Source organism: Crocuta crocuta, unplaced genomic scaffold (genome assembly GCF_008692635.1).
Source record: "Crocuta crocuta isolate KB4526 unplaced genomic scaffold, BGI_CrCroc_1.0 scaffold246, whole genome shotgun sequence".
Classification (NCBI taxonomy): Eukaryota; Metazoa; Chordata; class Mammalia; order Carnivora; family Hyaenidae; genus Crocuta; species Crocuta crocuta.
In genome coordinates, this window is record NW_027531902.1 from 1,286,594 (window position 1) to 1,310,337 (window position 23,744).

At 39.7% G+C, this 23,744-nt stretch overlaps 1 protein-coding gene across 1 annotated transcript in view; it reads left to right on the forward strand.

Annotated features, from left to right (window-relative positions):
- Window positions 1-961: 961 nt before the first annotated feature.
- The window catches only part of ALK (ALK receptor tyrosine kinase), a 670,565-nt gene continuing 647,782 nt past the window's right edge, over window positions 962-23,744 (forward strand). Inside the window, exon 1 of the mRNA XM_077774140.1 lies at window positions 962-1,655. Within this exon, the coding sequence (XP_077630266.1) occupies window positions 962-1,655 (694 nt within the window). The remainder of the gene's footprint in view (window positions 1,656-23,744) is intronic.

The following is a 23,744-nucleotide window of genomic DNA, read 5'->3' on the forward strand; positions in this document are numbered from 1 at the left end:
TCCAGCGGCTCCGGGGGCGGCAGCGGAGGTAGCAGCTGGCACATCCTGTCGCCGCTGTCCGGAGGTCCGCGCAGAATCGAGGCGCCTTCCGGCCGCCCTCTGTGCAGCCAACTGAAGCCACGGGGGCTGCCGATGGGTGAGGAGGGGGCAACAAGATTTCGGGCTCTTTTGCCCAGAACGCTTTCACTCGGCTGCTGCTGCCGGGGCCGCTTCGGTGCCTGAGAACTCTGAGCAGACGAACGCAGGAGGAGAGGAAGGACGCTGCAAACTTGCGCCGCGGCGGCCTGAGCCCCTGCTTCACAGTGCGGGGGCTCGATTCAAGCCCAGAAGTTCAGCGGGCAGTGCAATCCGCAGACTTCCCGCTGCGGAGGTTTGCAGAAGGGTGCTCGAGAAAACAACCCCTGCCCCCGGGTTTTCCCCTACACTAAGGAAGAGGAGCTCAGAAGCCGAAAGAAGCGCTGAGGAAGGAGCTCAGACAGCAGAACGCTCGGAACCATCGTTTCTAGCTGGAAAGTTGCAGAGGGTTGGAGGCTGCTGGAGAGCGCGAACAGACCACAGCTCAGGCTGCGGGGGGCAGGAGAGGACAGCACCCCATCGCCACCTCCCTTCAACCATAGTAGTTTCTCTTGTTCCGGAAAGCAGCAAGCTACAGACGGGGGCGCGGCACTCGTCCTGGCGCTACAGAGGCACAGGGTCCCAGCTGCTGAGCCTGAGGCGCTCAAGGTCTCTTGACACGCCCCTGAGCCTCCAGCCCCATTTTATTCAGACTCCTGCTGGCCTCCTTGCAGTTGGAGGAAAGCTAAGAGAATCAAGTGCACGCATAATCCCCCAGAGATCAGGTGGAAGGAGCTCTTCAGGACCAAGGACTATTCGGAGCCCCTTCTCATTTGAGGGGAAGTGAAGGGCGAGGCTGGATCCCGGAGAGTCGGGAGACTAATATAAACAACGCTTCTCTGGCGGGATGGGAGCCTTAGGGCTCCTAGGGCTGCCGCTACTGCTGCTTTCAGCCTTGGGCTCCGGGACCGGAACCGGGACTTGGACCGGGACCGGGACCGGCCAGCTCGTGGGCTCTCCCGCCATGGGGCCGGCTCTGCAGCCTCGGGAGCCGCTCAGCTACTCACGTCTGCAGAGGAAGAGCCTGGCAGTGGACTTTGTGGTGCCCTCGCTCTTCCGCGTCTATGCCCGGGACCTGCTGTTGCCGCCTTCGTCCTCCTTGGAGTCGAGGGCTGGCCGGCCTGAGGCGCGCGGCTCCTTGGCTCTCGACTGCGCTCCACTACTTAGGCTGGTGGGGCCACCGCCCGGGGTCTCCTGGACGGAAGGCACCAGCTCGCCAGCCGCTGCCCAGGCACGGACGCTGACCAGGGTGCTGAAGGGCGGCTCGGTTCGCAAGCTCCGGCGCGCCAAGCAGCTGGTGCTGGAGCTGGGAGAGGAGGCGATCCTTGAGGGCTGCGTCGGACCCCCAGAGGAGGTGACTGCGGGACTGCTCCAGTTCAACCTCAGCGAGCTGTTCAGCTGGTGGATTCGCCACGGCGAAGGGCGGTTGAGGATCCGCCTGATGCCCGAGAAGAAGGCTTCGGAAGTGGGCAGAGAGGGAAGGCTGTCGGCGGCGATCCGTGCCTCCCAGCCCCGCCTTCTCTTCCAGATCTTGGGGACCGGTGAGCAGCTCCCGCCTGAACGTGTCGGGATTTGTATTTTTAGGCACATCAATTTGCAGCCACTATCAACTAATCCCCATTTCTCAAACCCTAGCCTCTGGTTCTCAGCTCTTTCTTCCTTCTGCAAACCTCCTCCCACAGTTACACCATATTTTCTTATTTTCTTGCTGAACAGTCACTCCCCCAAGGGTTTTCCTTCCTCTCCATCAACCAAGCTGGGAGAAAAGTTTTCTGTTCTTGGCAGAATGCCTCTTTCTACCGACTTACACGGGGTCCCAGCCAAAATTGGATGCACTTTTAACAGGGGGCCCCTGGGACAGTTGACATGTCCTTATTACTTCTATGTTCCAAGCTTAGCTCTAGATCTTAAGATCATCTTCCCTTCCCCTTGTTCCTCTTCCTGGCCTCCGTAGATACAGGGGATGTGGTACACTTTCTCAGAGAATGTAGAACGCTTCTTCATATGGTTGAATCTTCCCTAGACGTTTCCTTCAAATGTTGCCTTATGGTACAGATTGCTTCTTCATTAACTTATTCTGCTCCCTCTCTCCAACCCTTGTCAGCTATCCACTCTCAGACTCTTGTTTTTTCTCCCAGATGTTGTTGGGAGAGCCCCAGAGGAACTAAGGAACATGGAATTAGGAACAAGAGGGAGGTGTGAAGAGAGGGATCAGAGTTGTCAAGATTCTCTCCCTTTGGGATAGTCTCTGTGAAGCCAGAAGAGACAATCGTTCTTCTCTTGCTCCCCAACCTTCCCTCCAGTTCTTAGCTTGAATGTCTGCACCAGCAGCTCTGGATGGCAGTCTTTGGCAGGCCTGTTTCACTGCAGATCTCTCTGCTAGAGATTCCTGAAATGAGGTTTCTGTTTCATTTACTCTCATTTTCTTCTCATATTCACTGAATTAGGGGTGTGTGTGCAGGCACTTACTTCTAACTCTTCTCATAGTATTCTTTGGCTGGAAAACCAGGTGGTTTTGAATGGATGTTTCTCTTGTAATACCACTGGGGAAAGACTCAGTGAATAAAATACACAATGTAAATGAATGAGAAGACACAGAAAAGAAATCTTGCCTTTTTAAAAGCCTACACTAATTCCATTGAGAAAACCCAGCATCTTTTCTATCATTCTTATCATCAGAAATAAATGAAATTTTTATGCTCCACTGGTTACTAATGACTAGTATTAATTGGATAGAAAGCACTGAAAAGAGCCCACTGTAGAGCTACAAGTATCTACCATGCTTGCCCCGGCACACACATATACTCCCACACATGCCCAGTACTATCACACAGCAGGGGTATATAGAAGCTGAGGTTTTTCACTCATAGCACGAAAAACATACTGGTATGTGGTTCCCAAGGAAAACAAAGTCTGGATGCATATTTCAGCATTAGTATTTGTGGCCTTGGCACCTAAAATGACTCCTTTGTGTTCAATGCCAGAATTCATATTAAGAATGGCAGACTTCATAGTAAGAAGCAGGGTCAGATGAGTTTGATAGAGCCTCCTGTGAACTGAGATAGGAGAACAATATGGTTGTCTCTCCACAGATACTTTTTTGAAGAACAGCTGTGCATAACGTCATCATGGCTTCAGTGGTTTATACATGCAATATTCTCTTTTAGCACCTAATGTATTTGTAATGGGTAAAAAAATGACTTCTCTGGGAATGTGGGTTTTCTTCTACTTTCATTTCTATGAGCATCTCTCGAGCTTTCTTATCACCTCTTATTAAATGGCCATAGGCCCAGCAGTCTAGATCAGCTATTGTGAGATGTTGGTGACAGACAACAGGGGTTCTTTCTACAGCCCTGAACCTGCCTACTATAAACAGGCAGGTGGCATGAAGTTATCAGTGGGTGTCTCTGAAGAGTCCCATGTTTAATGCATGTGGAGCATATATTCCAGTCAAGCCTCAGGTAAGGAGTTGAAGCCGCTGAGTAGGGGAGTTTCATGTAGAGAGGAGTGTGCTTCAAGAACTGCTTTGCTCCTGACAGCAGGGAAGCTCTGTGAGTGTCCCAAGTCCTCCCCTGGCATCACAGTCCATTTGGCAGTTGGACCAAGGCCTTATGCATCATTTGACACATCTAGCAATGCTGTTTTCAGAAAGAGCCAGGATTCTGTCATTAAAAGGCTAGAAATTTTGGCCAAGCATTTTTCAGCAGCATTGGGATCAAATGATTATTGATGGGATCAAATAAGACACTAAGTGTAACTGGATGAGCTCCCCATGACCTCCAGAGAGACAGACAGCTTATTGAAAAGCACTTCAGGCCTTGTGGTGATCACACTTGGAACAGGCTGGGCGCTCTGCTCTGAGGCATATGCTGTTTTCACTTAGGCAGCTGGCCATGGCAGACTAGCCTCTTGCCTTACTGCCTCCCCAGCCTCATTCAGATACAGTTTCCACCGCAGACCTCCCCATGGAGGGAGCGGACACACCCTGTTCTATCATGTTTCATATTTGAGGCAACATACATCATGGTGGTTCCATTCATTAGGTTCTCACACTTGGATTCATTTTACTATTTATTATGTTTTAGGAAATAGGCTTATTCCTTTTATATAGGTTCTGTTTTGTAGGAAAGGCATTTAACTCTTCTGTGTTAAATAGGATCTTCAAATATACAAAGGGAAAATGGGCACAACTCAGCTTATTTCTCCCTGCTTCTGCCCAAATGCTGATGGTCTGGCCTAGAGGGACACACGCATGATGATGGGGCTAATTATGAGGAGGGAAGAGTGGTTAAAGCAACCCATTTGTTTCAGACTGAAGATAGCTTCCTGAATCTGAACGGGACCATGACTAGAGATGTGATATAAATGAAAAAGCACACTAGTCAGCACAAAGCAAAAACTCTGTTGCTTGTGGTTTGGGATGTCTGAGAGGACAAAAGGAGAGCTGAGTGGCCTTATAATGCATGACATGCAAATGTGTTTTCTTTGTGGGTTGCTTTGAATTCATAAATGGGATCAGTATTGCAAAGTCTGAAGCAGCTCCCCACAGCACTCATTCATGGAGAAGAAGGTAGAAAGATCATTTCTGGGACTGTATGAACTTGGACATACCATTCTGGGACAGTCAAAACCTCAGAAAAGACGTCTGCCTGGAGGCAGCCGCATTGCTCAGAACTCCACTTTATAACCTGTTTTTTGGATGTTTTGACATCTTGCTTCTGCCATCCCTCAGGCAGAGGGAGGCCTAGAGGATTTTGACTTGTGGGATAGGAGGGCTTGTTTCCCTATAAGCACTCCCCTTCTCACTCCAGGAAAGGGGATATACAACTGGGGATTTTACATGTGCTATGGAGAGGCCTGAAAAATTTAAAGTAGTGGTATGCAATGCAATACACCTGACCCTTAACCTCACATATCTGTCAGTGCCTTCCAATTTTATTTCTGGAGAGGGCAAAGAGAGCCAAGGAAGATAGAGAGGAAATTGGAGCTCCCAGAAGGAATATCAGTTATTTGAGGTGAATTTGGAGAGTTGGAACTAGTCCAGAGAAGATCAGATAACTGAATTATGAGTTGAGGGGACCGATTTATGGTGAAAGATGAAAAGAATTAAATATATATGACTGAGCAAAGTGACAATGAAGGGAAAGCCCTGGTAACAATCTACAAATCTCTGAAGAAGGAGAGGCAGGGAAGAGGAGGAGTTATATAGTATGGCCCGTAGAAGTAAAAGGGTAAGACTTGCAGGAGGAAACTTCAGGATGGATGTCAGGGAAACCTTATTTTCTGAACTTGATATTCCTCTGACTATGGAATGGAATTCCAAAGGAGCAAAGAGTAAGGTAAGATGTGGGTCAGATAAGCCACAGCATTCATAATTAATCAGTTTTATATTTGGAAATGTTGAGAAGCCACAGCAGGCAGGAGAGCTGGAATGGGGAACAACAGCAGGAATCAGGATCTTTCAGGATCCAACTCTTGAGAGACTTTTATGAAAAGACAAGAATTGCATGTGTATCTTTGAAATTGGATGGGATGTGCTTACAAGAAGACTGTTAGGAAAAAAAATACTTTGAAAGTACTGGGTTTGTTTTTCTCTGCCCCCAGATTGACCCAGAGTATTTCTGTGGGGTGTTCTGTCTATCCATTAGGAAGGAGGCACACTCATAGAGTATTATGCATCTAAGGTACATTTCTAGTGTGTGTGTCATCAAGCCATTGAGCAGGGCAGAAGGTACCTAGGTCTTGAAAAGATGAGACCACGTCTAGATTTGGTAGACTCCTACTGGCTACTTAAAACCCCTTTTCAGTACTGAGAATATGTATATACATGGCTATTAGAAAGATGAAATTCATCTAAATCCATCTGATCTTTTCACAAATTTACAAAAGGAAAAGAAGGAAAGCCCATGAGTGATTTGTGTGCGTGGTGTGGGAGAATAGTGTTATCATTAATAAAAATGAAAGCTTTTATAAGGAAGTATGTCTTCTGAAGGACAAGGCGATTGGCCTGTGGATGGGAGAGGAAGAGTCGGGGAGTTGTGTCAGCAGAAGTTGTAGCCCGCCCCCCCACCACTCTTAGGATTACTACCTGATAACCTCATTTGGTGGGAATTTGCCCAACCCTTTCCTTATAATCATTATTAATGTCCTGTTACAGTTGTATGGGACTTTATAATTCATAAAGAACTTTCAAATTTAATATTTTTCTCAATCTTACAGTAGCCAGGGCAAGTATTTGTTTTATTTTATAAATGGAGTAACTGGGATCCAGCTATCTGATAACAGTTTTTCAAGGTAAAAAGTGGAAGACCTAGAAACTTTCATTTCTGCATTGAGAGGTTATGAGATGCTAGATGTTGTGCTAAGTACTGACTAGGAATATAGATCTTTTTGCCTTCAAATTAGGTCTCTTTCTACTAAAGGAATCATCCCAAGATTATAAATAAAACCTGTGTAAGTAGATGAAAAACTTTACATTATCCTTGTCAGAAGGCCATGGAACAAATATTTGGTGTTCAATAGCCGTGATTTGGAAAAGTTACTTAAAATCTTTGAGGTCCAGTTTCATTAGTAAAATAGGGATGGTGATAGTTTCTATATCAAAATGCTGCCATGGAGATTAAATTAGAAGAGATGTGTAAATCTGTAACCCAATGCCTGACATAATAAAATGTTCCTTCATTATGAACCAAATGGTTTTTTCTAGCAGCCGCAACACCCAGCATCTGGTTGTGCAGGTTGTACACTCTATAACTCCAAGAACTGTATATACATTTTAGTTTGTTTGAATGGTGCCATCTGGAGTTGTGCAGTCCTGATGTGTGGTCACATCCGGTGACCCTGGCAGTGGTAGTTGTAATACTGTGGGTTCCCATGCAACTAGCTTCTAATTCCTGAGCTAAGAAGTGAGATTTAGTGGAAATGGGGAGAGTGACCAGGGTGATAGTTTCTACTGTCTTCCCCGGAAATGTGAATGAGGAGAATTGAGGTGTGGTATTTCTTTCATTTCTATCATCTAGTGTCCTCTGAAGTCTTTTGACCTTGGATTCAGTCCAAAGATTCAAGCAGAGTATTCACAATCCAATTATTTTTTCTCCTACACAAAGAAGGCAAGCTTTAACTTTATGAAAGTATGAAATCTAATAATGGAGAAGAACAAGATAGAGGCATTACAGAGCAGTAGTTTTCAGATGGTGGATCTTTCTTAACTGAGGGCAATATGTGCAGTTCAGGCCCCTCCATGCCCACAGAAGTGCTGGGCTTCTGGCCTCTGGAAATTTCTTTGTTATAATTAGCTAGAGCTTGCCTTTTCCTTGTCAAGTGGAATGTAGGAGAAAGTTGAAGGGTACCAACTGGTTGATGGACATGAATCCATTAAGAGTAGTTAAACCTTTGAGATTCCATGGAGACACATGGCCTAGGGAGGAGGCCACCTCAGAAAGTGCCTTAATCTAAAAGAGGCTATTAAGCATCCATGCAGCATTTTACAGGTAGTGTTTTTTATGAGCCATGGCTGAGCCATTACTTTCAAAAGATGCACACAGACATTATTTCTGCTTGTGAGTACAAGGAGAATAGGGCATGTTTGTGAGTATGGTTATAGGTCCAGGGGTTATGTAATGCGAGCTGTGAATAAAGTTGCCAAGGAGCCCGGGCGGGGGGGAGGTCTTCTTTCTTAGAACCATTGTGTTGTCCTCCAGTCTGATGTGGCCAGTGTTTCTTAATCTAGTGATGACCTGGGCTTTTTCACACAGGTTAAGGTGTGAGGAAGGAGCAGTTTAAAAGAGAGTATTGGCTTGGTGGGGAGGTGGGGAGCAGGTGGGGTCATCTTAGTACCTATCTTCGTGAGCCAGATTTCTCAGACCAACTTTTGTTTCTTCAGATGAGTTTGGGTCCTTTCCCAGGAAAATTATCTCAGGTTCACTTGGTGAATGTAGTTATTCTAGGATGTGGGAAGTCCCAGAACTGGGCAGAAGGAGAGCTCCGTTGGGCAGATACAACCAACCACTTGGTTAATTAAACGTCTTTGGTTTTTGAGCCTTTTGTGGTTATATAACAACAGGTGCATGGAGAGACAGGCAGTCAGAATTCCCTGGAGTAAGGAAAAGACTAAAGGGAATATCTGAAAACAAAAATAAAAACAAAGAAAATCTAGGCAAGCTTGTAGGAAATCAGGTAACTAGCCAGAGGAAATCAGAAGGGAAATTTAAACCATCAACTATATTTTTCTTTTCCCCTTATTTATCTTTTATTAAGTTTCCAGTGGAATATGGTTTCTGAGGGTGGGTATGGGCAGGTTTCCTTTATAGATCATTTCTGCATTCTCAGGCCAAGTAATTAAAGTCAGTGTTCTGTGGTGGAGAGAATGTTAGATTAGGAGCTAGAAGACTTTGATTCTATTAATCATAATAGAATTAGCCTTTTATTAATTTTGACATCTTGTGCAACTTCCTTAAACTTGTTGAGCCTCTGGGTCTTTTTTCCTAAAGGAGAAAATACAGAACTTGTCTTGGTTACCTCATGGAGTCTTTGTGAATATTTTGTAAAATAACCTATGTAGAGAATTCTCATCTGGATTATTCAGAAATAAATATATAAGGCAGGAGAAACATGAAAGTACAAGATCATAAAAAATGCTGAGATTCTATTTCATCAGTTTATAATTTTACCCAATCTTTGGCATTAGGAGCAGCAGTACCAGGTCCCAGATTTTGAAGCAGGCATTGGGCTTCATTTAACAGCTCAGCAGTTCTGAAAAGGGGCTGTGTGGCTCCTTCCCATGGTTTTTTAAAATGAGGTCCTTTCTCTGAAGTAATTTTGCCCAATTCCAGACTTTTCTGGAAATGAATCTCTGGTTGTGGGACCTAAGAAATGTCATTTTAACATCAGAAAATTACTGTTTTTTAAATTGAGTGATGGCAAATACAATGAAGTACATTGACTGTATTAATCTTGTGTACAACTGGGTTATAATTCACGTCTGCAACATCCATGTAATCACCACACAGATAAAGATTCAGAACATTTCCAGTATCTCAGGAAGTTCCTTCCTGTACTTTTTCAGTCTGTATCCACCCCTAGCCCAAGGTAACTGTCCTTCTGATTTCCTTGTAATCAGTTAACTTTGCCTATTTTTGAACTTCATGTAGTTGGAATCATGTACTTTTCTGTATCTACTTTTACTCAACATGATTTCAGTGCGATTTGTCAAAGTTGTTTTGTCTTTATCTTTTGTTGTTTCTTTTTATCTTCTTATTCTTGTTGTGCTCCTTTATATGAATATAACACCAATTGCTTATTCAATTTTCTATTAAGGAATTGGATTTGTGGGAAATCAAAAGTAGAAAAGACTATTCTAAATAATAAGTAGAGTAAGTCATAGATCTGGGGTTGAAATCTTGCTCTATAATCTCCTGGGCCAAAGCTATTTGTTTTCTTCTCTCTGAACTACAGTGTTCTTATTTGTAAAATAAAAAAAAAAATCTCCTAGGGTTGTTGTGAGAACTAAATAAGATAAGGCGTATAACAGGCCCTGACACACAGATGGTATTTAACAAATATTAATGTTTTCCTCCAGCTCTTGATTACATGTTTTCCCTTGGTGGCCAGAATGGGTCCTTCAAAAACTTTCTGAAATGGGAAGAGGAGCCTTTTCACAAGTGAGGGAAAAGTAGCAACCAAGGACCATTTAAGTTACATGTAATAATTTTTAGTAAATATTGCATAAATAAACAACATCATTTTAATAAAACACAAATATTTGTTAGTCTGTTTTAAAATTAACAAAGAAAGTAAACTCAATAAATAAATAAATAATGGAATAAGAAACTCTTTGGTCTTGTATTCAGATCAATTAAAGATGAGAGGAAAAGGTGTAGAGGGACAGAAGATGGACAGAAACAGCCACATTTAAGGAAGAGACAGAATGACTGAGAATGACAGAGATAGGAGTGGTGACACAGAGTAGAATGTATAAGAAGAGGTAGCGCAGCAAAACAGAAGGCAGGAATTATTTCTTGGACACAAAAAAGCATGGATGTAGATAAGAGACTAAAAATGGGACATAAAGAGAATCTGAGGGCTGGGGTGGTGTAGGGAAGGAGGAGGGAGGGAACATGTTATTATTTTTGGCCTGGAAGAATTCTGTCCTGGTACCAAAATCTGCACTGCACTGTGAATCTATGGCCAACATTATATGATGATTATTTTAAATTGTATTGACATATAATTCATATACAACAAAATGCACCTATTTTAAATACAGTTTTATTTCTTTGATATATGTATCACCTGTATGACCACCACCCTAATTAGGACATTGAACATTTCTGTCAACCCTCAAAAGAGCCTTCTTGACCTTTTGCAATGCCCTCCTGCACTTCCTATTCTAGGAAACTTCTGGTTTGATTTCTATCACAATAGATTAGTTTTGTCTGTTCTAGAAGTTGGTATAAATGGAATCATGTAAGTATATTCTCTCTCGTGTTTGGCTTCATCACTTGGAGTAACACTTTTATGATTTATTTGTGTTATTACATGTATTAGTAGTTTTTTAATCACTGAATAGTATTCTATTGTATAAAAATATATCACAATTTTTTTTAAATCCATTCATCTGTTGATAGATATTTAAGTTGTTTCCACTTTGGGGCTCTCATGAATAAAGCTGTTATGAACATTGTGTGTATAGCTATTGTATGGACATATGTTGTCAGTTCTCTTAAATTGATTTTGGAATTAATGGATTACATGGTAAATGTATGTTTAACTTTATAAGAAATTGAAAAACTGTTTTTATAAGTAGTTATACTACTTTATACTCCACCAGTAATGTATGAGAATTCTACTTGCTCCACATCCTTCAGAATTCTTAATATTGTCAACTTACGGTGGTATCTTGTTGTGGCTTTAATGTATACTTTTTTGTGTGTTGCTTATCTACTATTGTGTGGGATATTAGCTCAAATATTAGTGGTCCAAAATAATAACTTATTTTTTTATAGTTCTATGAATTAGGAATTTGGGAATAGCTTGACTAGGTATTTTTTGCTTAGAGTCTCTCATGAGATAGTCAGATATCAGCCAGTGATGCAGTCATCTTAAATCTTGACTGGGGCTGTAAGATCTACTTACATGGTTCCTTGTTCACAAAGCTGGCAAGCTGGTGCTGGCTATTGGTGGGAGGGCTCATTTCTTCTCCAGGTACTCCTGTCTGTAGTGCTGTTGGACCATCCTTGTAACCTGGTTGCCTGGCTTCCCTGAGAGTGAGCATCTATGAAGATCACATGATTTTCTTTTTTGGGGGTGAACATTCTGAATCACAGTGTTTGATTTTCAAATGTTGAATTAGCTTTACATTTTCAGGGTAAACTGCACATAATCACAATGTATTAACCTTTTTGTATATTGCTGAATTCACTCACTAATATCTCACTGATGACTTTTGCATCTGTGTTCATGAAGATTGTTAGTCTGTAGTTTTCTGGTCTTTGAGAGGCTTTAGGTCTGGGTAATGCCAGTCTCATAAACATGAGTTGGGAAGTCCTTCCTCTTCTTCTTTTTTTCCTGGAATAGAATTGTAATTTTTTTCTTTCTTGAATTTTTGTTTAGTAGAATTTGCCACTGAGGACATCTTGGCCTGGTATAGTCATTGTCAGAAAGGTTTAAATGACTGATTATATTAACTTAGTAAATATTTAATAATAATTGCAAGATTTTCAGATTATCTGTTTTTTTTGAATGAATTTATCAGTTTGTATCCTTTAGGAAATTGGTCCATTTCATCTAAATTGCTGAATTAATGCAAGTTAAATTGTACATAATATCCCCTTATTATTTTTTATGTCTATAGGGTCAGTAGTAATGTCCTCTCTTTCATACTTAATATGTAATTTACATCGTCTCTCTTTTCTTTGTGATCATTCTGGATAGAGGCTTACCAATTTTATTGGTTTTCTTTCAAAAAAACATTTCTTGTAATACTAATACTGATTTTTTTCTGTTATTTTCATTTCATTTTCATTGATTTCTACTCTTATTTTATTAGCTTTCCTTCATTTTGTTTGCTTTGGATTTAAATTGTTCTTCCTGTTTCTAGTGTCTTATGGTGAAAACTTAGATCATTGGTTTGAGACATTTCTTATTTTTCTAAAAAACATGTAATGCAAAAATTCTCTCTAATTACCGGCTTAGCAACATCATACAATTTTCATGATGCATAATGAAATTTACTTTACATTCAATTAAAATATTAAAAATTTTCCGTTTGGTGTTTCTTTGACCCATGGTTATATATGTGTCTTTTATTTCTGAATATTTGGGGATTTTCCAGGTATCTTTCTCTTATTGATTTCTAGTTTAGTTCTGATAATAGTCTGAGAACATACTTGGTTTGCTTTTTGTTATTTAAAATTTGTTAAAGGTTTGTTTTATGCCTCAGACTATGGTTTGTCTAACTGAACGTTCCATGTTCCACACTTCAGAAGAACATGTATTCTATTGTTAGGTTTGGTGGAGTGTTCAATTAATGTCAATTAGGTCAATTTGTTTAATAGAGTTGTTCAGGTCTTTTATGTCCTCACTTATTTTTTGTTTGTTTGCTATTTGCATTACCAATAGAGGACTCCTAAAGTCTCCAAGTTTTGTTTTGTCTATTTTTCCTTTCAGGTCTATCATTTTTTTACTTCACGTATTTTGAAGCTCCATTATCAGGTGCCTACACATAGGATTGAGTCTTTTCTGGACGATTTGACTCCTTCATTTATACATATTTGTATAATATGTCTTTTTATTCCTGGTGATACTTATATTTGGAAATTTATTTTTATTTATATTAATTTAGCCTCTCCATATTTCTTTTGGTTTGTGCTTATGTGATATATCTGTGCCAGCCTTTTACTTTTAATCTATATCTTTATATATACAGTGGTTTCTTATAGAAAACATATGGTTGGATATTGTGTTTTTGTTTGCTTGTTTGTTTGTTTTTGTTTTGTTTTTAAGTAGGCTCCATGCCCAACATGGGGCTTGAACTCTGACGCTGATTTCGAGAGTCATATGCTCTACCAACTGAGCCAGCCAGGTGTCCCTGATATTGTGTGATTTTTAAAAATTTAATCTGATAATTTTTATCACTTACTTGCTCTGTTAGACTACTTGTATTTAAGGTTATAATTGATATGGTTGAATATAGGTTTACTATTTTAGTTTTGCCTTTCTCTGTTTTTCTCTTTTTCCTTTCTTGACATCTTTTGGGGGATGTCAAGAAAGGAATTTTGAATATTTTTTGGTATTTGAATTATTTTTTAGTATTTGAATAGTTTTTAGTATTTCAGTTTTAATTTATCTATTGTGTTTTTGGCCATATCTCTTTGTATTATTACTTCAGTGGTTGCTCTAGAGATTATATATACACACACATACATATATGTTATACATATATATACATATATATGTTATGTATATATACTTATGTATGTTACATTTACATGTACATATATACACACCTATATATCATATATATGTATATATAAACTTTAAAAGTCCACTTCAAGTTGACATTTTATTTTTTTCAAAATTTTATTTGAATTTTAGTTAACATATAGTGTAATATTGATTTCAGGAGTAGAATTTAGTGATTCGTCACTTACATGTAACCCTCAGTACTTATCCCACATGCCCTCCTTAATATCCATCACCCATTTAGCCCATCCTCCACCCACATCCCTCCATCAACTCTTAGTGTGTTCTCCATGGTTTAGAGTCTCTTATGCTTTGCTTCCCTTTATCGTTTTTTTCCCCTTTCGCATATGTTCATCTGTTTTGTTCCTTAAATTCCACACATGAGTGAAATCAAATGGTATTTATCTTTCTCTGATTGATTTATTTTGCTTAGCATAATGCACTGTAGCTCCATGAATGTCATTGCAAATGGCAGGATTTAATTCTTTTCAATAGTTGATATTCTATTGTGTGTATGTACGCATCTTTTTTATCCATTCATCAGTTGATGGACACTTGGGCTCTTTCCATCTTTTGGCTATTGTTGATAATGCTGCTGTGAACTTTAGGCTACATGTACCTCTTCCAATCTGTATCCTTTGGGTAAATACCTAGTACTGCAATTGCTGGATCATAGGGCAATTCTATTTTTAACTTTTTGAGGGACCTCTAAACTGTTCAGTTGAAATTTTAGCACTTCATATAAAATATATTGCAACTATGTGGATCGCTTTACCCCTCCCTCCCTTTGTTATAGTTGTCATATGCGTTTTATGTACATAATTAAAAACTCTGATAGATTATATATGTATATAATATGTATATGTATATAAACATATGTGTATGTATATGTATGCATTATACGTACATGTAGAAGTACATATATGTATATAAATATATATGTATTTTATATGTGTACACATACACAAATATATATTAAACCTATATATATAGCTTTTAGCAGTTATACATATCTTAAGGAGAAAAGTAGTCCTTTATATTTACCCAGATACATACCAGTTTTCTTGCCCTTTCTGAATTTTAATTTCCCTATTTTATTTTTCTCCTTCAACCAAAAAAACTTCCTTTTTCATTTCTTTTAGAGTGGTTCTGCTGGAACAAATTCGCTTAGTTTTCCTTTATCTCAGAATGTCCTTATTTCACCTTTGTTTCTGAATTGTGTGTTGACAAGTCTTTTCTTTTTATACTTTAAGAATGCTGTTCCTCTGTCCTTCATAGGTTCTGATAAGCATTCTGCCATTAAATTGTTCTTCCCTATCTGTAGCTGTTTTTAAGATTTTTTCTTTGTCTTTAGTTTTCAGAAGTTTGATTGTTTGATTATGATGAATCTATGGTTTTATTTGATTTTATCCTGTTTACAGTTTGTTGAGATGTTTATTCTGTAAGTTTATGTCTTTTATGAAATCTGATGAGTTTTCAGCCACTATTTCCTCATTTTTTTCTGCACCAATACCTTTCTCCCCTCCTCTGGGATGCTAACTATACAAGTTTTCGATCTTCTGATATTGTGTCACATTCTTTCAAGACTCTTTTTTTTTTTTCAACATTTTTCTCCCTATTTTGCAGATTGGACAGTTTCTGAGATCTATCTTCAAGTTTATTGACTCTTTCCCCTGCTTCATTTTGCTAAAGTTTTAATATTAGATATTATATTTTTCAGTTTAAATGTTCTATTTTTAAAAATAATTTCCATTTTCCTACTTAGAGCTACCTTTCCATCCATTTCCAGAATGTTTTCTTTTCCCTCATGGAACACAGTTATAACAGTTAGCTTCTTTGATAATTTCAACATCTGGACCATCTTGTTATTGACATTTGTTGATTATCTTTACCTTTAAGAATTGGTCATTTGTTTTGTTTGTTTTGCTTTGTATATTGAGTAATTTTACATCATATCCTGGAAATATTACACATCATGTTGTTTGGTCTGAAACCTGGATATGGTTGAAACCTTTTTTCTTTTCTTAAAGCCTTTATTATGCTGCTTTGTGTGTGTCCAAACATGTACTGCTCAGAGGTCAGCTGGGAAGCTGGGATACTTGGCCAGTTTCTTCATAGAATTAACATATTTCTGTCTCTCCTCTAGGGCTCTCCTTAAATTCAGTTTTATCTATCTGTACTACTTCTGAACAGTTTGTGTAACTGGGGCCTCCCTTGGGCAAAATAGAGAGATAATAAAGAGAAACAAATCAGGGATTCTGTCCATACTGTGGCCTAAAGTGCCCCCTTTTCCCATTCCTCTGGCCTGAAAGATGTAGTTTCTAACAGGGTCTCTATTAGAATTTTGGCTGCTGACATCACAAGCCATGCTGTCTGTGATGAGAGCTCAATATCATGAGATGACGGGTTGGGGGGGGCGGGTGGAAGAAACAACAAAGAAGTAGAAATTTCCCTCCATACTCTCTGGATCACAAGGTCTCCTTTTCCCCACCGTTTGGCTGCAAGGAATGATTTCTGTGGGTATTTTACCTGTCCATGGTACCATGACCACAGCTTTATTGGGTGCCCGGATTTGGTTCACAAGTACAAGAGAAAAGAGGAAAAAGGAGGAAACACACCTCCTTATGGGTTGCTTTCCTAAGGTTTGACTCTCTTCCCCAGTATTCCTGGTTATATTTATTTTTTTGGAGTCCCTTAGTATGGTTTTAAAAATTTGTTTGCATTTTATTTATTTATTTATTTAGTTTTTTTGAGTTTGTCTTTTGTTTATTTTGTATTTTGAACAGAGTTTTTGGTTGTGAGCAGGAGGATAGATGGGATTCAGTGGGCTTACTCCATCTCGCTGCACGGCACTGGAAGTCCCTTGTTCCTTTTTGGAATGAGAGTTTCCATAAACGATATTTTTCTTTCATTCCCTCCTTCCCATCTCAGGGTGTGGTAAATGCTGCCAGGCAGGAAATCAGGAAAATGCTAGGGTCCACCACATTTCTTTTCCCTATTTTCTGTGCTACTGATTATCCCATGAAAACAGTTTTTCATATATTTTGTACAGTTTTATAGCTGTTTATTACAAAAGAGCTTAGTCCAGTGCTTGTTACTTTATCATGGCTGGGAGTCTAGAAAATGAATTTTGAGATCACAGCCATGTTGGCTTATCTCTAGATACACCATCCATATCTGTGTGAGAGGTGTTCACCAAACAGAAATTAGACAGTCCTCTGCATGGGTATCTATAAATTTGGACTTTTGGCTGAAGAAATGCTTACTTGTTGGTTTCCTTTTTTTTATTCCCCACTGAGCAGTTACCAAGTTTAATGGAATTCAGTCTCTTTCTCCCAGGGGTTCACAAACAAGTTGGGGAGAACAGGCAGACAAGGCATACTAATAAATAACCCCAGTGAAAGGCAGCACTTGATGCTGAAGAAAGGGTGCAGATGGTTATAGTGGTTCAGTGGAGGCTTGGAGAGGTCAATTCCTGTTGAGGCTATTAGAGATAGTTTCATTCTGTACCTCCAGATCTCAAAAACCATTCCCTTAAAGGCTGATGAATTCCACTTGGTCAGTGCACAGTGGGAGGGGTGATGTTCCTTTAAGACAGGAAATTATAGCTCTGGAATTTTAGAAAGAATAAGCTTATTGCCTTTTGGCAGGGGGTCAGGTCAAAGGATATCTACTGAAAATGATGGTTTTCTTTTGGGACTGTGATAGAAATGAGTTAGAAAAAACTTCCAGGAGATGATTTAAGAAACTCTTGGAGAGAGTATAGAATTAGAGAAAAGAGAAAGGCAAAGGACCTTATAAATTAGGGTTCACTAAATAATAGCATAGAATAATAGCCAGAGGAGGGACAGTTGTTGGTGAGAGAGAGACAGAGATAGACAAACAGACACTGTGTGTGTGTGTGTGTGTGTGTGTGTGTAACAAAGCAGGACTAGGCAGAGCAGAGAAATCTAAGGAATCCTGGGGGTTGAGAGTCTTGGTGTTGAGTCAGATACTCAGAGGTAGGGCTTGCTTACTGAATCAGGAATTTATATTTAATGCTGGAGAAATAAAAAAGTATTAGTCTTTTAGTAGAGGAATGCATGTTGACTGCAGATTCTTAAGGAAATGGTGTTCGATTGTGGGTCTCAGTCCTGGACTGTTAGATTAGAGCCTTGAGAAGTGGTTACACTGGATCAGGAGTTGAGGGACTCAGAACTGGGCCAAGGAGATGTCTACATATAAGGGGAAAAAAATGAAATGAGTCAGACACCCAGGGTTTTGTCCTGGGACCATGCAGACTTGGTGGCATTACTGATAAAGAAGACAGGTGGGAAGAGCATCTGGTTTGGGAGGAGAGTGCCTGACATGATGACAGTTTCGTGGGCCTCTATCTGAAGATCAGGTTGTCTCCCGTATGCACATGAAGATAGGGAACAGAAGCAGGAGTGGGGAAGAGAGGTCCAGGTGGAAGATATTGATGTGGGAGATGTTTACATGGAGCTTTTGGCTTATTTTTTTGTGAACAGATGCATTTTTCCTGAGAAAGAAGAAAGAGGGAGGAAGGTCACACCTTGGATTTGGGAAAACTCATAATTGACAATGGAATAGAGTCAATGACGTCACCAGAAAGAGTATACAAGAAGGAAGAGAGGCCAGTGGATTGTGGTGTCATGGAAGTTAAGGGAGATAGATATTTCGAAGATGGAATGGAAAAGGCCTTGTGTTTGGCCCAGAGCCTTTTGGAAAGCAGGCATAGGAGGAAGGAAGTTTAGGGGGAGTGCTGAAGAAATTGAAGTAAAGTGTGCTTAAGTAGTTGTTCAGTCTGTGAAAGGATGAAGAGAAGACAAAGAGAGTGAAATGTCAATGGTCTTAGAAGGTTTAGCAGAATGAAGAAAAGATGTATTAAGGATGAATTTTCTTAATAAAGTCAGAAGAGAAAACACTGAAGAGAAAGGTGGTTTCAGGTATCGGCAAGAGAGGGGATAATTGCATAGCAAGACCACTCAGTCCAGGCAGTGTGGACCTCTTATAGTAGCCTTAGATGCAGGCCATCTAGGCCCTGTCTGCTTCTTAAAATAGAGTTTTTGCCACCTTATCCTCTTAAATATTTATGAGAGATGGGGATCACTATATTATGAGGTTGCCCTGGAATTACTGGACAGAACTGTTGGGAAAATATTTAATACTGGCTGAATTCTGCTCCTCTGTAACTTAATACTAGTAACAACTACCATTGAACAGTTTTACACAGATTACTCTATTTAATCCTCACTGTAACATGGTAAGGCTGACTTTATTATTACTCCCATTTTCCAGATAAATTAGGGCTCATAGAGGTGAAGTAACTGGCCATGATCACCTAGCTAGTTAGAGAAGAATCTAGCATTTGAGTCTCAGCTTGTTTAACTGTACATAATATTATCTCTGTGTCTTCTTGCTCCTGCTTGTGGTTATCATTCTGCTATTCTCCAACATGAGGGCCCTTTAAATATTTGAAGTCAGTTATCCCATATATACTACATAATAGTCTTTGTCTCCCCCTCCTTTTCTTTTTCCTCATCTTTCTTGCTTCTTTTTTTTTTTTTCCTTTTAATTGTTAATTCAACAGATAATTACTGAGTAGCTTCAGCATGTCAGTCACTGTGCTAGGTGCTGCACTGACAGCAGTGAACAAAACAGACCAGTGCTTTGCCCTCACGGGGTTTACGGACTGGTGAGGGAGGCATATTAAATGTGCAAATTAACTCTTAACTATATCATAAGAAACAATGAGGAATGCTGTGAAGGAAAGGAGCATCTCTAGCCGCCCTTGGCACTCTGGGTTTCAGAGTGCTCACTCTACTCACATCTTTCCTACAGATACCTTTCCTTTTAAGAGGTGGACATCAAAGAGGCCAAGTTTCCACCACTGTGACTATCTTGGAGCACAGTGAGGACAGCTCTTAACTGAGAACGCTTGTGTTATTGTGGCTCTGAGGTAGGAATGGGCAGAACCACAGGCAGGAGTGACTAGAGAGAAAGAAAACAACTCCCTTCTGTGAGACAAGAAGACATATGTGCAGAGGCCCGTGCAGAGGCCCATGCAGAGACGAAGGATGGAGAGCCTAGGAGTAGGGCCAGATGGTCTCACTCCGTCCTGTGAAGTGTGGCCAGAGGTTGTGCTAAATAGATTAGGAAGCCATGCATTACCTTCCAGTCCATAAATCCTGCTTTTCCTTTCATGCTCCAGCCCCTCTGTACCGACATCTTCCCTTTTTCCTCTTCTCTCCTCTCCCCCTCCCTCCCTTATTTCTCCCTTTCATTTCTTCTTTCTTTTTTTCCTCCCTCCCCGCCGCCCTTCCTTCCTTCCTTCCTTCCTTCCTTCCTTCCTTCTTGCCTGCCTGCCTGCCTTCTTTCCTTCCTTCCCGTTAGTGTCGCTACCATAATTTGGAAGAATCTAGTTGGAGAAAAATGTCAAGAAGTACAAATGCAGATTTGATACATCTGACCTTTCTTCTCTTCAAAACAATAAATGTCAAATAGTTTAAAATGACAGCCAGTATGGCTAGAGATTATTTATGTGCTTAAATATTTAGAGAAGAAATGTAGTTCAGACTTATGTGTAATTTATGTGAAGATTCTAACCTATGAGAATCCTAAGTACTTTTAAGGAACCAGCATAAGCAGTGATGTTTACATTTCAGAAAACAGAAAATGTGAAAAATAGGAATAGAATCAAATGGTAAATGATCCCTGATAGGTAATGAGAACATTTGATAACATTGAGAAAATATCTTGCAACACAAAATTGTGTTTCGGTTTTTCATATGGTGTGGTGGCATTTCAGAGAAAGACCCACAGTCCATATGTCCTTTCCTTTCATGAAATACAAAATACCTTATATGTGCAGGTTTACTTGTATGACTTACCCTATTTTACTGAAGACATTTATTGTTAAAACAGAAGGAGGGAGAATTATCTTGCTCCAGCTGTGTAAATCCTGATAGAAGTATAATCCTCCAACCTAGAGTATAATTCTGTATTCAGTCTTATACTCAATTATCATCAGAAGCAGCAGCATCCTTTTCAGAGTGGAGGCTCTGAAAGGTTTGTTGTTTTTGTTTTTTGTTTTGTTTTCTTGTCTTTTTTTTTTTTAAAGAACTGTGAGCATTAGTTAACTCATTTACTTCTGAAAGGAGACAATATTGCGTATTAAGAAAATAGAATGTGGATTTTGTTCTGGGTTTGGTGCTCAGCTCCAGAACTTACTACATGGGTTAAAAATTCTTAAGGTAGTAAGACAATAACTTAATTTTCCTGCTCCTGGCATCTTCATCTATAAGACAGAGAATATTATAGCACTTGCTTTATAGAGTTCTTAGGAGGAGTAAATGAGATAATTAAAAAAAAAAGAGTTTAGTATAGGACCTGGCACATGGTAAGAGCACTGAAAATATCCATTATCTCTGATTTTATTATTATTGTTGTTTTATTGTTTTATTAATAAAGGGGCTTCCCCTGATTATTTCTTGTGGCTTCCTTTCCATTATCACCTTTGCTGAAATCTAACTATGCTCAAAATTAGAGTTTATCTTGTAGAAAATACAATTAAATAAATGAAGGGCCCAAAAGAATTCTTTAAATATTAGGGACTGAAGCAGCTTATTTACTCAGAGCAAAAGTCATCAGAAAGTCAGCACCATCCTATTGTGTATTGCCTAAGAATTCCATACGGAAACAGCAAATCTCTTATTTATTTATTTTTTAATGTCAAAGAATTTTAATTAAGTCATGAAGATGATTTCTAAACCCTTAAGATATTCATTACAAGACCTTTTACTTTCATAGCAGGAAAAGCCTCATATCAGTAATTAACTATGAAGTTTGAAAAACTAAACTGTTAGTTGAGGTATGGAAGGAGGGAAGAGACTTCTGGACAAGGAATTGTGGGATTAGGTTTTCATTTTAGGATATGCCGAGTTTCTCTGCTTGAACTTGGGCAACTCACCTAAGCTTTCTGAGTCTTAGTTTCTGTTATGTGAAACAAGTGAGTTCTAATCTCTGCTCTCCTTTTCATATTAAAATTCTGTGATTCTAACCTAATTCCTGGGGGCTGGTGCTGAGGCATTACTGGGAAGATACTATTTCTATAAACAGTTCGAGGGTCAGTTAGAATTTCATAGAGCAATAATAAGAAATGATAACCTTCTCTGATTCTTATACCTTTGGAAACCAGCAGATTATGATAAGAGCTGTTTACCTTTAACTAATATGCCTTAGAGACTATGATAAGATTAAAAAATTTATTTTCTTTCTACCCAAAAGGAAAATCCAAGCAAGTTACTTTGTTTCTTTGCTAGATAAATAGTGAACTCATCCAAGATACACTGTTCTGGTTTTCTGTTCTAATCATTACAGCTAGTCAGGGACCAATTGTATGGACAGAGAGAGCAGACAGATAAACTGTTATCTACCTACTTACCTACATACATGAAAACCTTACTTCTTTCCTTATTTGGGTAGGGTTTAGGTTAGGGGCAGGATCTTAGACATGGGAGTATTTGACTCAGTTATCTCAGGATGAGAGACCTGGAGTATTCAGTAAATACCTGCTGAATCAATGAAGAATGAATGAAGGACAAAAATATGGTATATTAAAATGGCTACTGGACAAGCCCTTTCCATCTTTAATAACCCCATGCTGCAGTGTGTATCTTACAAGTGTACTTGCTCACCTTTTAATGACTCATTGACTCTTTTCTTAACTTTAATTCTCCATTCAACAAATAATCATAGATACCTCTTGTGTGTTCAGAACTTTGTAAAATTATAAAGATGATAATTAAAAAATATGATTTCTGACTTTAAAGAATTGATAGTCAAATAAGGAAGACCGGAAATTTGGGATTTGGAGTCAAAAGTTGGGGATTTGAGGGATGCCTGGGTGGCTCGGTTGGTTGGGTGTTTGGCTCTTGGTTTCAGCTCAGGTCATCATCCTCACAGTTGTGAGTTCAAGCCTTGTGTTGGGCCCTGTGCTGTCAGTGCAGAGCCTGTGGGATTCTCTCTCTCTGTCCTTCCTCTGCTCTCTCTCTCAAAATAAATAAACTTTAAAAAATGGAGGTTCCTCAAAAAATTAACAATAGAACTCCCCTATGACCCAGAAATAGCACTGCTAGGCATTTACCCAAGGGATAAAGCAGTGCTGATACATAGGAGCACATGTACCCCGATGTTCATAGCAGCACTCTCAACAATAGCCAAAACTTGGGAAGAGCCTAAGTGTCCATCAATGGACGAATGGGTCAAGAAGATGTGGTTTATCTATACCATGGAATACTACATGGCAATGAGAAACAATGAAATCTGGCCATGTGTAGCAACATGGATGGACCTTGAGGGTGTTATGCTGAGTGAAATAAGTCAGGCAGAGAAGGACAAATATCATATGTTTGCACGTATAGGAAGATTAGGAGGAACTTAACGGAGGACCATGGGGGAGAAGAAGGAGGGAAATAGTGGGGGAGAGGGAGAGAGGCAAACCATGAGAGACTCTTGAATGCTGAGAACAAACTGAGGGCTGATGGGTGTGGGGGGGAGGGGGGTGATGGACATGGAGGAGGCCACTTGTGGGGATGAGCACTGGGTGTTATATGGAAACCAACTTGACAATAAACTATTTGTAAAAAAAAAAATAAAAGAAACAACACTTTAAAAAAATGATTATTTTATTTAAGCAAAAAAAAAAAAAATTAGGGATTCAGTACTTGACACCAGTATCACTTAGCTTCAGGATCTTCATTTTTAAATGGTTTGGAGTTCTACTGACATGCTGGGGATGATTCCAACCTCACAGGATTGAGAGGATCAAATAAGATTATACATGCAGAATAGTACTCTCTAAAATTGGAAACACTGTAAGCTTCACACCAGCTATTAGAAATAAAACAAGAGGGTGTGGAGCTTAAAGTCTAAGTGTATTGTGGCAAGGAACAGTGAGTTATGGTGATGAGTACAGACTTCCTGATGGAGCTGAGCCTTGATGGGTCCTGCCTGGAGGATGAGTAGAGATTGGACAATCAGGATGAAAGGAGAGTATTCCAGACAGGGAACATGGAGCATGGAGTGAGGGGTGCCAAGCTCAGTTTGAGTAAATCAACTATTATATTCTGGAGTTTCTAATATGAACTTCATGCTCTGCTGAGACTTCT